The sequence below is a fragment of the Nerophis lumbriciformis genome, linkage group LG20 (assembly GCF_033978685.3).
Source record: "Nerophis lumbriciformis linkage group LG20, RoL_Nlum_v2.1, whole genome shotgun sequence".
Classification (NCBI taxonomy): Eukaryota; Metazoa; Chordata; class Actinopteri; order Syngnathiformes; family Syngnathidae; genus Nerophis; species Nerophis lumbriciformis.
The window spans coordinates 41,839,544-41,855,000 of NC_084567.2; the positions used below are offsets into that span (position 1 = coordinate 41,839,544).

Below are 15,457 nucleotides of genomic sequence, written 5' to 3' on the forward strand. Positions count from 1 at the left end.
AGGGTCAACGCAGCCGTCTACCAGCAAGTTTTAGAGCACTTCATGCTTCCTGCTGCTGACCTGCTCTATGGAGATGGAGATTTCAAGTTCCAACAGGACTTGGCGCCTGCACACAGCGCAAAATCTACCCGTGCCTGGTTTACGGACCATGGTATTTCTGTTCTAAATTGGCCCGCCAACTCCCCTGACCTTAGCACCATAGAAAATCTGTGGGGTATTGTGAAAAGGAAGATGCAGAATGCCAGACCCAAAAACGCAGAAGAGTTGAAGGCCACTATCAGAGCAACCTGGGCTCTCATAACACCTGAGCAGTGCCAGAAACTCTTCGACTCCATGCCACGCCGCATTAACGCAGTAATTGAGGCAAAAGGAGCTCCAACCAAGTATTGAGTATTGTACATGCTCATATTTTTCATTTTCATACTTTTCAGTTGGCCAACATTTCTAAAAATCCCTTTTTTGTATTAGCCTTACACAATATTCTAATTTTGTGACACACGGAATTTTGGATTTTCATTTGTTGCCACTTCAAATCATCAAAATTAAATGAAATAAACATTTGAATGCATCAGTCTGTGTGCAATGAATAAATATAATGTACAAGTTACACCTTTTGAATGCAATTACTGAAATAAATCAAGTTTTTCAAAATATTCTAATTTACTGGCTTTTACCTGTATTTATCACAGGAGACAACAGTGTTTATATTCTAATGTGAATTATTGTTGAAAAATAATCATTAAGAGAATATTACACGTACAACATCTTTACTATTGAAAGTTACAGTTGAAACTTTCTATTCGGAAAACGGAAATTCCGACTTTCCAGTACAAATAAACACACCATTAATAATGAGTATACTATGACCGACCCCAAAATGATTTTATTGTTCTAGCAACTAGGCCAACAACTGGTTAGCTTGCTACCAACAACCTAATTAAATTAATTAATTAATTGCTTGAGCAAGAGTAGGTATTCAAATAAAATAGCTTCGTGGTCGGTAAGCGCGACCAAAAGTATTCCGTACATTAGGCGCACCGGGTTATAAGGCGCACTGTCGAGTTTTGAGAAAATGAAAGGATTTTGAGTGCGCCTTATAGTCCAAAAAATATGGTAGTTTAATTAATTGCTTGAGCAAGTGTAGGTATTCTAATAAAATAGCTTTATGGTCTGTAAGCGTGACAACAATTATTCCGTACACTAGGCGCACCGGGTTATAAGGCGCACTGTCCAATTTTTTAGATAATGAAAGGATTTTAAGTGCGTCTTATAGTCCGAAAATTACGGTAGTTTAATTAATTGCTTGAGCAAGAGTAGGTATTCAATTAAAATAGCTCTGTGGTCAGTAAGCGCGACCAAAAGTATTCCGTACATTAGGCGCACCGGGTTATAAGGCCCACTGTCCATTTTTTTAGATAATGAAAGGATTTTAAGTGTGTCTTATAGTCCGAAAAATAAGGTAGTTTAATTAATTGCTTGAGCAAGAGTAGTAATTTAAAAAAAATAGCTTCGTGGTCGGTAAGCACAACCAAAATTATTCCGTACATTAGGCGCACCGGGTTATACGTCGAACTGTCCACTTTTTTAGAAAATGAAAGGATTTTAACTGCGTCTTTTGGTCCGAAAAATACGGTAGTTTAATTACTTGCTTGAGCAAGAGTAGGTGTTCAAATAAAATAGCTTTTTAGTCGGTAAGCACGACCAAAATGTTTCCATACATTAGGCGCACCGGGTTATAAGGCGCACTGTTGATATTTGAGAAAATAAAAGGATTTTAAGTGCGTCTTATAGTCCGAAAAATAAGGTAGTTTAATTAATTGCTTGAGCAAGAGTAGTTATTTAAAAAAAAATAGCTTCGTGGTCGGTAAGCACGACCAAAATGATTCCGTACATTAGGCGCACTGGGTTATAAGGCGCACTGTACACTTTTTTAGAACATGAAAGGATTTTAAGTGTGCCTTATAGTCCGAAAATTACGGTAGTTTAATTAATTGCTTAAGCAAGAGTAGGTGTTCAAATAAAATAGCTTTGTGGTCGGTAAGCGCGACCAAACATATTCCGTACATTAGGCGCACCGGGTTATAAGGCGCACTGTCGAGTTTTGAGAAAATCAAATGATTTTAAATGCGCCTTATAGTCCGAAAAACACGGCAAGTGGAAATACCGTCTTGCTGCTGTGAGGTCGGAGGCAGTAAACGTGTTGAAAGGTAACAACAGGGGGACCAAAAGTGTGCAGGGAAGACAGAGTAAAAGAAAATATTTTCCCCTTTTCTTCGTACGAGTGTGTATGTGAGAGCGACTGCAACCCGAGTGCTTGAAATAACAGCGATGCAAACCAATGACATGCATGATAATAACGCTGCAACATTAAACCCTGGTAGGCAGAACTTTCCTCCTTTGGTGGGCACACATGCTTCTACCATATGGACGCCTCGCGGAAGGAAGCCCACCCTCCCAAACAAGAGATGGACAGGGTCTTCTCCCTGCCATCAGGGAGAAGACTCCGGGTCCCACTATGCAAATCTAACCGCCTTAAATTATCATTTGTTCCAGCCTCCATTAAGCTGACCAACAATGTGCAATAGAATTTGAATACATAGGTTAGCACTTTTTTTAGCACATAGCACTTTAGCACATAGCACTTTAGAACTAAGCACTTTAGCACACAGCACTTTATCCATGAGCTCTAGTGCAATGCACATTGGTACTTTATCTTTATCTCCATACTGTAGATTTTATGCCTACATCAAAGTGCCACCTATGTCTATCAAGCTCCATGTTCTGATGTTTAAATGTTAGTTGTATGGTTGTGGTTGTGTCTGTGCTTGTGTTTTTGTTCTGTTGTTTTTGGGTATGTTAAGAAAGCAATGATGCACTGTGCCCAAGACAAATTTCCCCGCGGGGACAATAAAGTTGAACCTTGAACCTTGAACCTAGTAACACACACCCAAGCTTCTATTAGGGATGAATCCCATCCAATGGAAGTGTAGAGCTGATCAGGTTGGATCTGATCCTTTATTTGACACTGAGTAAGTGTCATGTACCTTCTTTGAGGTGGTGGTACTTATTTGAGGTGGTGGTACTTACATGCTGCCACTGCTCCTTAATGAGAGGCCGGTATCGCAGGAAGTACTTCAGAGGGAAGTTGTCGATGTCCGGCCAGGTGGCAGGACTTTGCCAGGAGACCTCCAACCTTCGAGCGTTGTAACGGATCGGGGTGGCCGTCACTCGCTCAGGGGGGTCCGGCTTGACTGGAGGCAGAGACAGAAAACAACAAAACTAAATAATAAAGTCAAAATTAACAATGTTGATATTATTTTTGAGCAGACACGTCACGTCAACGTCACCCGACAGCCAGGTACACAGAACATCAGAGGGTCAAATGTGCGAGAAAATGAGAGCAGACAGTGTTGACAAACAATGTTGCAACCTTGTGTGGGAAGCGCAGTTGCAGAAACACAAAAGAAGAATCCCTGTGGGATGCAGAAACTGGGAGAGAAAATTTCCATGCAACGTTCATATTGTTGTTACTCAGCCAGCGTTTGTGGGTCTGATGGACCCGTTGCATTTTGTGGCTTTTAATGCCTCACAATCAAACACTTTTATGTTGATATACTGAACAGATGTTTATTGGGATAAGGTAAACATCTGTTTACAATCGGACAGAAGACGGGGTACACCCTGGACAAGTCGCGTCTCATCGCAGGGCAAGCATTTAAGTCCCATCTTAAAACTCATTTGTATACTCTAGCCTTTAAAAATACCCCCCTTTTAGACCAGTTGATCTGCCGTTTCTTTTCTGCTCTGCCCCCCTCTCCTCCGCTGCTGACCTGTCTCCACTCGGGATGGTCTCCTGCTGGCCCCACTATGGACTGGACTCACACTATTATGTTAGATCCACTATGGACTGGACTCTCACAATTATGTTGGATCCACTATGGACTGGACTCTCACACTATTAACTAGATTCACTATGGACTGGACTCTCACACTATTATGTTAGATCCACTATGGACTGGACTCTCACACTATTATGTTAGATCTACTATGGACTGAACTCTCACAATATTATGCTAGATCCACTATGGACTGGACTCTCACACTATTATGTTAGATCCACTATGGACTGGACTTTCACTATTATGTTAGATCCACTATGGACTGGACTCTCACACTATTATGTTAAATCCACTATGGACTGGACTGTCACTATTATGTTAGATCCACTATGGACTGGACTCTCACAATATTATACTAGATCCACTATGGACTGGACTCTCACTATTATGTTAGATCCACTATGGACTGGACTCTCACACTATTAACTAGATCCACTATGGACTGGACTCTCACACTATTAACTAGATCCACTATGGACTGGACTCTCACTATTATGTTAGATCCACTATGGACTGGACTCTCACTATTATGTTAGATCCACTATGGACTGGACTCTCACAGTATTATGTTAGATCCACTATGGACTGGACTCTCACTATTATGTTAAATCCACTATGGACTGGACTCTCACACTATTATGTTAGATCCACTATGGACTGGACTCTCACTATTATGTTGGATCCACTATGGACTGGACTCTCACTATTATGTTAGATCCACTATGGACTGAACTCTCACAATATTATGTTAGATCCACTATGGACTGGACTCTCACTATTATGTTAGATCCACTATGAACTGGACTCTCACAATATTATGTTAGATCCACTATGGACTGGACTCTCACTATTATGTTAGATCCACTATGGACTGGACTCTCACACTATTATGTTAGATCCACTATGGACTGGACTCTCACACTATTATGTTAGATCCACTATGGACTTGACTCTCACTATTATGTTAGATCCACTATGGACTGGACTCTGACACTATTATGTTAAATCCACTATGGACTGGACTGTCACTATTATGTTAGATCCACTATGGACTGGACTCTCACACTATTATGTTTGATCCACTATGGACTGGACTCTCACTATTATGTTAGATCCACTATGGACTGGACTCTCACTATTATGTTAGATCCACTATGGACTGGACTCTCACTATTATGTTAGATCCACTATGGACTGGACTCTCACTATTATATTAGATCCACTATGGACTGGACTCTCACAATATTATGTTAGATCCACTATGGACTGAACTCTCACTATTATGTTAGATCCACTATGGACTGGACTCTTACTATTATGTTAGATCCACTATGGACTGTACTCACACTATTATGTTAGATCCACTATGGACTGTACTCTCACTATTATGTTAAATCCACTATGGACTGGACTCTCACTATTATGTTAGATCCACTATGGACTGGACTCTCACAATATTATGCTAGATCCACTTGACGTTCATTGCACCGCATTGCGGTCCCTTCCAAGGTTTCTCATTGTCCCATTGGGTTGTGTTTTTCCTTGCCCTGATGTGGGATCTGGGGATTGTCGTTGTGGCTTGTGCAGCCCTTTGAGACACTTGTTATTTAGGGCTATATAAGTTAACATTGATTGATTGATTGAGAGTTATTGGGCGGCCGAGGGTTGCTTTGTTGGGTCTGCTCCTGTCTCTGCTCATGCTCCCCCCCTACCCCAGTAGACGATGGCGTGGAACACCCCAGAGACCACCACAGTGTTTATGTTTGTTTGTTGTGTTTGTTTTGCTTTTGTGGCTGTGTGTAGAAGTGGCTGATTGCATCAGCTCTGCTCTTTTTACTGTCCTTTTTGTTCTTTGATGTTTCCCTCTTACACACATGTTTATGTGTGCTATGGCTATGAGGTTTTTTCTCCTTGGCCTCAGTCTGGACCCCCTGTAAGGGGCCCAAGCTTAGACTGAAAATTTGCAAACAGCGTTTACCTGTTTCTGACCTTTTTTGAAAGGGGCGTGATCCTGTTCTGTCTCCTTGTAATGTCTGTTTGTCTGATTTTGAATGGGATTGTTCATTAATTTCCCCTCTGGGATTATTAAATTATTTCTGATTCTGAAAAGTTAGGCAGGAATTCCACATTTACGAATATATTCTCGCGTGAATTCCATTCAGTATCTCCCAGAAGATATTGAATAACCTTTTTCTTTGTCGCATCACCCCCATTACGGAGCACACTCGCCAGCCTTTGTATCAGCGTCAGGTCTCTTCTGTAGCAGGAAATGGATAGTTGCATTTACAACCTCAGTGCCTGATCAAAGATAGCGTGGGTATAGAAGACCACATGACCCACACATGTAAAACATCCTGCACGTTCTATTCAGACAAACCAGACGGAACATGACAAAGAGATGGATTCGATCAGAGACGGATAAAAGCAGAAAGGCATCACCAGACGGTTAATCTCATTGTGACCTTCCATAAGTGCAAGTAGATGACGAAAAATATGTCAGAGCTCTTTGTCCTCGTAAGATTCATGCTGCAGTTTATGAAAGAAATGCAACGTGTGCCATTCAGCAACCAAAGCAGGGAGGGATCTGCTTCTATGGATGTGTCCAATGACCATTCATCTGGTCTGAAACATTGCCCATAAGCCAGCTATTGCATTAGTAATAAGCCGGAGGGAAATGGGGGAACTGTGATAACCTGGAGCCCGGCCAAGCAGAGCCAGCAAACTACACGTGGATTTATCACAGAGAGCGGCAGCAGGCGAGCAAAGCGTAATGAAGCGATCGCCAACCGAAGGAAAAAAACATTATCTCACAATGTAAACAAAAGCGCGGGGCAAATGTTACACGTCATTTCTTTTAATCACTGGCACAGCAAAGATTGCAAGATCCTTCAGCTACTTGAAAAAGGATTAGACAGTCCTGGTCAAACGTTTACATACACTTGTGAAGAACATCATGTCAGTGCATACTTGCCAACCTTGGGGGGTGGGGTCGGGGGCGTGGTTAAGATATACATATATAAAAAATATTTGACTTTCAGTGAATTCTAGCTATATATATATATGAATATTTTATTGCATATATATATATATATAATACATTATTATTTATTTATATATATATATATACCGTATTTTCCGCACCATAAGGCGCCCTGGGTTATAAGCCGCGCCTTCAATGAACGGCATATTTCAAAACTTTGTCCACCTATAAGCCGCCCCGTGTTATAAGCCGCATCTAACTGCGCTAAAGGAATGTCAAAAAAACAGTCAGATAGGTCAGTCAAACTTTAATAATATATTAAAAACCAGCGTGATGTGGGCGCGCATGGAGTCGTATATCAACATGGACGGAGCTGCGTGAAAAAAGCCACCCGGCCTCTTCGCGTAAACTTCCCTTAACCACTCGCTCATCTTTTCTTCATCCATCCATCCCTTCGAGTTAGCTTTTATGATGACGCCGGCTGGAAAGGTCTCTTTTGGCAAGGTCTTCCTTTTGAATATCACCATGGGTGGAAGTTTCTGGCCATTAGCATGGCAAGCTAGAACCACAGTGAAGGATGACTTCTCATTCCCTGTGGTGCGAATATTCACCGTACGTGCTCCCGTTGTATCCACAGTGCGGTTCACAGAATATCAAAAGTCAGTGGAACCTCGTCCATGTTGATAATGTTCTCTGGCCGGATCTTTTTTTCAGCTATCTTGTTTTTACAATATGCACGGAAAGTAGCCAGCTTTTCTTGAAAGTCTTTAGGCAGTTGCTGTGAAATAGTAGTCCGTGTGCGGATGGAGAGATTGCGTCTTTTCATGAACCGGAAACCTGTCGCTTAGAAGGAGCCATTTTGTGGTCTTTACAGATGTAAACACACAAAGGAAATGAAACGTAATATCCGCGCGCTTCTTCTTCTTCTTCTACGCGGGCGGGTGGTTGCTTACAGTAGAAGAAGAAGCGCTTCCTGTTCTATGGGGGCGGGTGCTTACCTTGGCGGTTGCTTGCGTAGAAGAAGAAGCACTTCCTCTTCTACGGGGAAAAAAGATGGCGGCTGTTTACCGTAGTTGCGAGACCGAAACTTTATGAAAATGAATCTTAATATTAATCCATATATAAAGCGCACCGGGTTATAAGCCGCACTGTCAGCTTTTGAGTAAATTTGTGGTTTTTAGGTGCGGCTAATAGTGCGGAAAATACGGTATATATATAAATAAATAAAATAAATATTTGAATTTCAGTGTTCATTTATTTACACATAAACACACACATAACACTCATCTACTCATTGTTGAGTTAAGGGTTGAATTGTCCATCCTTGTTCTATTCTCTGTCACTATTTCAGAACACACACATTATACAAATATGCATTATAAAATCAATAAGAAAACGGGAGCTCTAATTTGGGAGTCTGAATTAGGATCAGAAGTTCCTATATAAACATTGCGTACTCAAGTCGCCATTTTTGTATTGATTACTGCAGCTGTGCACTGGATTCATTCACAGAATACAAACTACAGCTCACAAACACTTTAGAGTTAGGCTCCACCATCAGAATGTGTACTTAAACTTATAAAGATCACATGGATATTATTCAGTGAGTTGATTCACCAAAACTAACCTGTTATACAGGAGGAAAAAAGCACACAGGACGTTTCAATTGTTCACAGACTGGTCGCTCTCATCAGAATGACAAGGCACTCTCTTTCAAGCATAGGTTGCATCTTTTATTACCACTATTGTAAGGTGTGCTGGATGCAAGAATTTGCCATGTTATTGAATATTCAACATTATTATATACTCAAAGACAATAATGTTGAATATTCAATAACATGGCAAATTCTGGCATCCAGCACACCTTACAATAGTGGTAATAAAAGATGCAACCTATGCTTGAAAGAGAAACTGTTTATTATTTACCGTCCAGACCTGTCATCCCTCAACAAGCGCAGCGAAATTGTAACAACATGCCGCCACAGACGGAAACACCTCCTAGGTAACACATGAGCCAATCACCACGCCCCTAGGCCAGCCTGTACCCACCCACTCTGTGCCCTATATAAACCATGGTATGCGAATGCTCCCATTAAAATCTCCTGATGATTGAGGGTACCCCCCCTCATGAAACAGGCCTGTAGAGATGAAATAGTCTTGTGATTTTTTTTCCCCACACATACATATATATATATATATATATATATATATATATATATATATATATATATATATATATATATATATATATATATATATATATATACATATATATATATATATATATGTATGTGTGGGAAATATATATATATATATATATATATATATGTATGTGTGGGAAATATATATATATATATATATATATATATATATATATATATATATATATATATATATATATATATATATATATATATATATATATATATATATACATATATATATATATATATATATGTATGTGTGGGAAAAAAATCACAAGACTATTTCATCTCTACAGGCCTGTTTCATGAGGGGGGGTACCCTCAATCATCAGGAGATTTTAATGGGAGCATTCGCATACCATGGTTTATATAGGGCACAGAGTGGGTGGGTACAGGCTGGCCTAGGGGCGTGGTGATTGGCTCATGTGTTACCTAGGAGGTGTTTCCGTCTATGGCGGCATGCTGTGACAATTTCGCTGTGCTTGTTGAGGGATGACAGGTCTGGACGGTAAATAATAAACAGTTTCTCTTTCAAGCATAGGTTGCATCTTTTATTACCACTATTGTAAGGTGTGCTGGATGCAAGAATTTGCCATGTTATTGAATATTCAACATTATTGTCTTTGAGGTCCCAAATGTGTTTGCTGAGTTCTGTGGTATTTCGCAAGTTTTTGTTCCTGAAAGAAGCCTTGTGATTGTTCCATCTGGTTTTGAATTCTCCCTCGGTTAATCCTACATATGTGTCGGATGTGTTAATGTCCTTGCGTATTACCTTAGATTGGTAGACAACTGATGTTTGTAAGCACCCCCCGTTGAGGGGGCAATCAGGTTTCTTTCGACAGTTACAGTCTTTGTTGGTTTTGGAGTCGCTCTGTCTGGGGGCCGACGGCTCATTTGCAATTGTTTTGTTGTGGTTTGAGATGATTTGTCGTATATTGTTCATGCAGCTGTAGCTCAATTTAATGTTGTTCTTGTTGAATACTTTTCTTAGGGTGTTGTCTTTGGGAAATATATATATATATGTATGAAAATACTTGACTTGGTGAATTCTAGCTGTCAATAGACTCCTCCCCTCTTAACCACGCCCCCCAACCACACCCTGCCCCACCCCCGACCACGCCCCCACCCCCCCCACCTCCCGAAATCGGAGGTCTCAAGGTTGGCAAGTATGTCACATGGACAAAGATAAGACCTTCTGGAGGAAAGTTCTGTGGTCAGGCCTTTAATCCCAGGAACATCAGCAGATGTGCTCACATTTTCAGTAGACCCATAATAAATTCATAAAAAAACCATTTCACACACACACCATCAAACCGAGAGGTGTGTATTCCATGTTTATGCTACTGAGTGGTGATTACTTTGGCTGAGTATGCCCACAGAGTACTTGAACAAAACATCATCCTGTCATCAAGTAGCTCAAAAAAAATTAGCACTGATAAGCCTGACAGAAATGAGTCATTTTAGCCTGCAGGACATAGCTGCCAGTTTGCTGTGTCATTCTTTGCCAAAGATAAATAGCCTCAGTCTGTTCATTCACACACTTCATTTTCTCTTGGAGCAGAGAGAATGTAGAGCATGGCTGTGGTGGCTTTGTGCTACCAGGATGCTGAGGTTCGAAACAAAACTCACCGCAAAATGCATTAAAAATATAAACTTTAATTACTGGGCGTAACAACCACATGTCATATTTAGTTGGATGTATTTGACTCTCTCATATTTATATTCCAATGGCAATGTACCAAAATACAGGTAAAAGCCAGTAAATTAGAATATTTTGGAAAAACTTGATTTATTTCAGTAATTGCATTCAAAAGGTGTAACTTGTACATTATATTTATTCATTGCACACAGACTGATGCATTCAAATGTTTATTTCATGTAATTTTGATGATTTGAAGTGGCAACAAATGAAAATCCAAAATTCCGTGTGTCACAAAATGAGAATATTACTTAAGGCTAATACAAAAAAGGGATTTTTAGAAATGTTGGCCAACTGAAAAGTATGAAAATGAAAAATATGAGCATGTACAATACTCAATACTTGGTTGGAGCTCCTTTTGCCTCAATTACTGCGTTAACGCGGCGTGGCATGGAGTCGATGAGTTTCTGGCACTGCTCAGGTGTTATGAGAGCCCAGGTTGCTCTGATAGTGGCCTTCAACTCTTCTGCGTTTTTGGGTCTGGCATTCTGCATCTTCCTTTTCACAATACCCCACAGATTTTCTATGGGGCTAAGGTCAGGGGAGTTGGCGGGCCAATTTAGAACAGAAATACCATGGTCCGTAAACCAGGCACGGGTAGATTTTGCGCTGTGTGCAGGCGCCAAGTCCTGTTGGAACTTGAAATCTCCATCTCCATAGAGCAGGTCAGCAGCAGGAAGCATGAAGTGCTCTAAAACTTGCTGGTAGACGGCTGCGTTGACCCTGGATCTCAGGAAACAGAGTGGACCGACACCAGCAGATGACATGGCACCCCAAACCATCACCCAACCATGCAAATTTTGCATTTCCTTTGGAAATCGAGGTCCCAGAGTCTGGAGGAAGACAGGAGAGGCACAGGATCCACGTTGCCTGAAGTCTAGTGTAAAGTTTCCACCATCCGTGATGGTTTGGGGTGCCATGTCATCTGCTGGTGTCGGTCCACTCTGTTTCCTGAGATCCAGGGTCAACGCAGCCGTCTACCAGCAAGTTTTAGAGCACTTCATGCTTCCTGCTGCTGACCTGCTCTATGGAGATGGAGATTTCAAGTTCCAACAGGACTTGGCGCCCACACACAGCGCAAAATCTACCCGTGCCTGGTTTACGGACCATGGTATTTCTGTTCTAAATTGGCCCGCCAACTCCCCTGACCTTAGCCCCATAGAAAATCTGTGGGGTATTGTGAAAAGGAAGATGCAGAATGCCAGACCCAAAAATGCAGAAGAGTTGAAGACCACTATCAGAGCAACCTGGGCTCTCATAACACCTGAGCAGTGCCAGAAACTCATCGACTCCATGCCACGCCGCATTAACGCAGTAATTGAGGCAAAAGGAGCTCCAACCAAGTATTGAGTATTGTACATGCTCATATTTTTCATTTTCATACTTTTCAGTTGGCCAACATTTCTAAACATCCCTTTTTTGTATTAGCCTTAAGTAATATTCTAATTTTGTGACACACGGAATTTTGGATTTTCATTTGTTGCCACTTCAAATCATCAAAATTAAATTAAATAAACATTTGAATGCATCAGTCTGTGTGCAATGAATAAATATAATGTACAAGTTACACCTTTTGAATGCAATTACTGAAATAAATCAAGTTTTTCAAAATATTCTAATTTACTGGCTTTTACCTGTATGGACTCAATAAATAGTCTCAAGTTATGAATTATAAAACAGATGTAATATTTTAGCCTACAGTGAAGGTATTGTAGATTAGTGCAAGTGTTTAAAGTCTTGTTTCTGGTTATGTTGCACATTGTATTACACTTATTATCAGACTTTTTACTGTGGCACCTTTCACTGGTACCTCTTAAGAGGTCTGACGGAAACCAAAATTGAGCGTAAAATGAAGAAATGTTACCAGAAAGTAAAAAAAAAAACCCAAACCAGTGAAGTTGTCACGTTGTGTAAATGGTAAATAAAAAGAGAATACAACAAATCCTTTTCAACTTATATTCAATTGAATAGACATATAGATAGATAGATATTTAATGTTCAAACTGGTAAACTTTGATATTTTTTTGCAAATATTAACTCATTTGGAGTGTGATGCCTGCAACATGTTTCAAAAAAGCTGGCACAAGTGGCAAAAAAGACAGATAAAGTTATATTAGCTAAAATAGCTAATATAGACATTTAAATCATGTGTTGCCTTCATTATAACACTTATATAAGACTTTTAAAGTCATTTTGATAGTAGGCCAATATAGCTAATATAAACACTTACATCATGTGTTGCCTTCATTGTAACACTTATATAAGACTTTTAAAGTCCTTTTAATAGTAGGCTAAAATAACTAATATAGACACTTACATCATGTGTTGCCTTCATTATAACACTTATATAAGACTTTAAGTAATTTTGATAGTAGGCTAAAATAGCTAATATAGACACATCATGTGTTGCCTTCATTATAACACTTATATACGACTTTTAAAGTAATTTTGATAGTAGGTTAATATAGCTAATATAGACACTTACATCATGTGTTGTCTTCATTCTAACACTTATATAAGACTTTTAAAGTCATTTTGATAGTAGGCTAATATAGACACTTACATCATGTGTTGTCTTCATTGTGTATAAAACACTTTAAAAATTAATTTTGATAGTAGGCTAATACAGCTAAAATAGACACTTGCATCATGTGTTGTCTTCATTCTAACACTTGTATAAGACTTTTAAAGTCCTTTTAATAGTAGGCTAAAATAACTAATATAGACACTTACATCATGTGTTGCCTTCATTATAACACTTATATAAGACTTTTAAAGTCATTTTGATAGTAGGCTAAAATAACTAATATAGACACTTACATCATGTGTTGCCTTCATTATAACACTTATATAAGACTTTTAAAGTCATTTTGATAGTAGGCTAATATAGCTAATATAGACACTTACATCATGTGTTGCTTTCATTATAACACTTATATAAGACTTTTAAAGTCATTTTGATAGTAGGCTAATATAGCTAATACAGACACATAATGTGTTGCCTTCATTATAACATTTATAGAAGACTTTTAAAGTCATTTTGATAGTAGTCTAATATAGCTAATATAGACACTTACATCATGTGTTGCCTTCATTATAACACTTATATACGACTTTTAAAGTCATTTTGATAGTAGGCTAATATAGACACTTACATCATGTGTTGCCTTCATTATAACACTTATATAAGACTTTTAAAGTAATTTTGATAGTAAGCTAAAATAGCTAATATAGACACTTACATCATGTGTTATCTTCATTATAACACTTATATAAGACTTTTAAAGTCATTTTGATAGTAGGCTAATATAGCTAATATAGACACTAACAAACATGTGTTGCCTTCATTATAACACTTATATAAGACTTTTAAAGTAATTTTGATAGTAAGCTAAAATTGCTAATATAGACATTTAAATCATGTGTTGCCTTCATTATAACACTTATATAAGACTTTTAAAGTAATTTTGCTAGTAGGCTAATATAGACACTTACATCATGTGTTGCCTTCATTATAACACTTATATAAGGCTTTTAAAGTAATTTTGCTAGTAGGCTAATATAGACACTTACATCATGTGTTGCCTTCATTATAACACTTATATAAGGCTTTTAAAGTAATTTTGCTAGTAGGCTAATATAGACACTTACATCATGTGTTGTCTTCATTATGTATAAAACACTTTAAAAAATAATTTTGATAGTAGGCTATTATAGCTAATATAGACACTTACATCATGTGTTGTCTTCATTATAACACTTATATAAGACTTTAAGTAATTTTGATAGTAGGCTAAAATAGCTAATATAGACACTTACATCATGTGTTGTCTTCATTATAACACTTATATAAGGCTTTTAAAGTAATTTTGCTAGTAGGCTAATATAGACACTTACATCATGTGTTGTCTTCATTATGTATAAAACACTTTAAAAAATAATTTTGATAGTAGGCTATTATAGCTAATATAGACACTTACATCATGTGTTGTCTTCATTATAACACTTATATAAGACTTTAAGTAATTTTGATAGTAGGCTAAAATAGCTAATATAGACACTTACATCATGTGTTGTCTTCATTATAACACTTATATAAGGCTTTTAAAGTAATTTTGCTAGTAGGCTAATATAGACACTTACATCATGTGTTGTCTTCATTATGTATAAAACACTTTAAAAAATAATTTTGATAGTAGGCTATTATAGCTAATATAGACACTTACATCATGTGTTGTCTTCATTATAACACTTATATAAGACTTTTAAAGTCATTTTAATCGTAGGCTAATATAACTAATATAGACACTTACATCATGTGATGCCTTCATTATAACACTTATATAAGACTTTTAAAGTCATTTTGATTGTAGGCTAATATAGCTAATATAGACACTTACATCATGTGTTGTCTTCATTATAACACTTATATAAGACTTTTAAAGTCATTTTGATAGTAGGCTAATATAGACACTTACATCATGTGTTGTCTTCATTATAACACTTATATAAGACTTTTAAAGTCATTTTGATAGTAGGCTAATATAGACACTTACATCATGTGTTGTCTTCATTGTAACACTTATATAAGACGTTTAAAGTCCTTTTAATAGTAGGCTAAAATAACTAATATAGACACTTACATCATGTGTTGCCTTCATTATAACACTTATAT

General features: G+C 38.1%; 1 protein-coding gene across 1 annotated transcript in view; it reads right to left on the reverse strand.

Annotated features, from left to right (window-relative positions):
- cntfr (ciliary neurotrophic factor receptor) overlaps positions 1-15,457 on the reverse strand; it is an 850,210-nt gene that overhangs the window by 128,505 nt on the left and 706,248 nt on the right. The window contains exon 7 of the mRNA XM_061980911.2: positions 3,088-3,251. Within this exon, the coding sequence (XP_061836895.1) occupies positions 3,088-3,251 (164 nt within the window). The remainder of the gene's footprint in view (positions 1-3,087; positions 3,252-15,457) is intronic.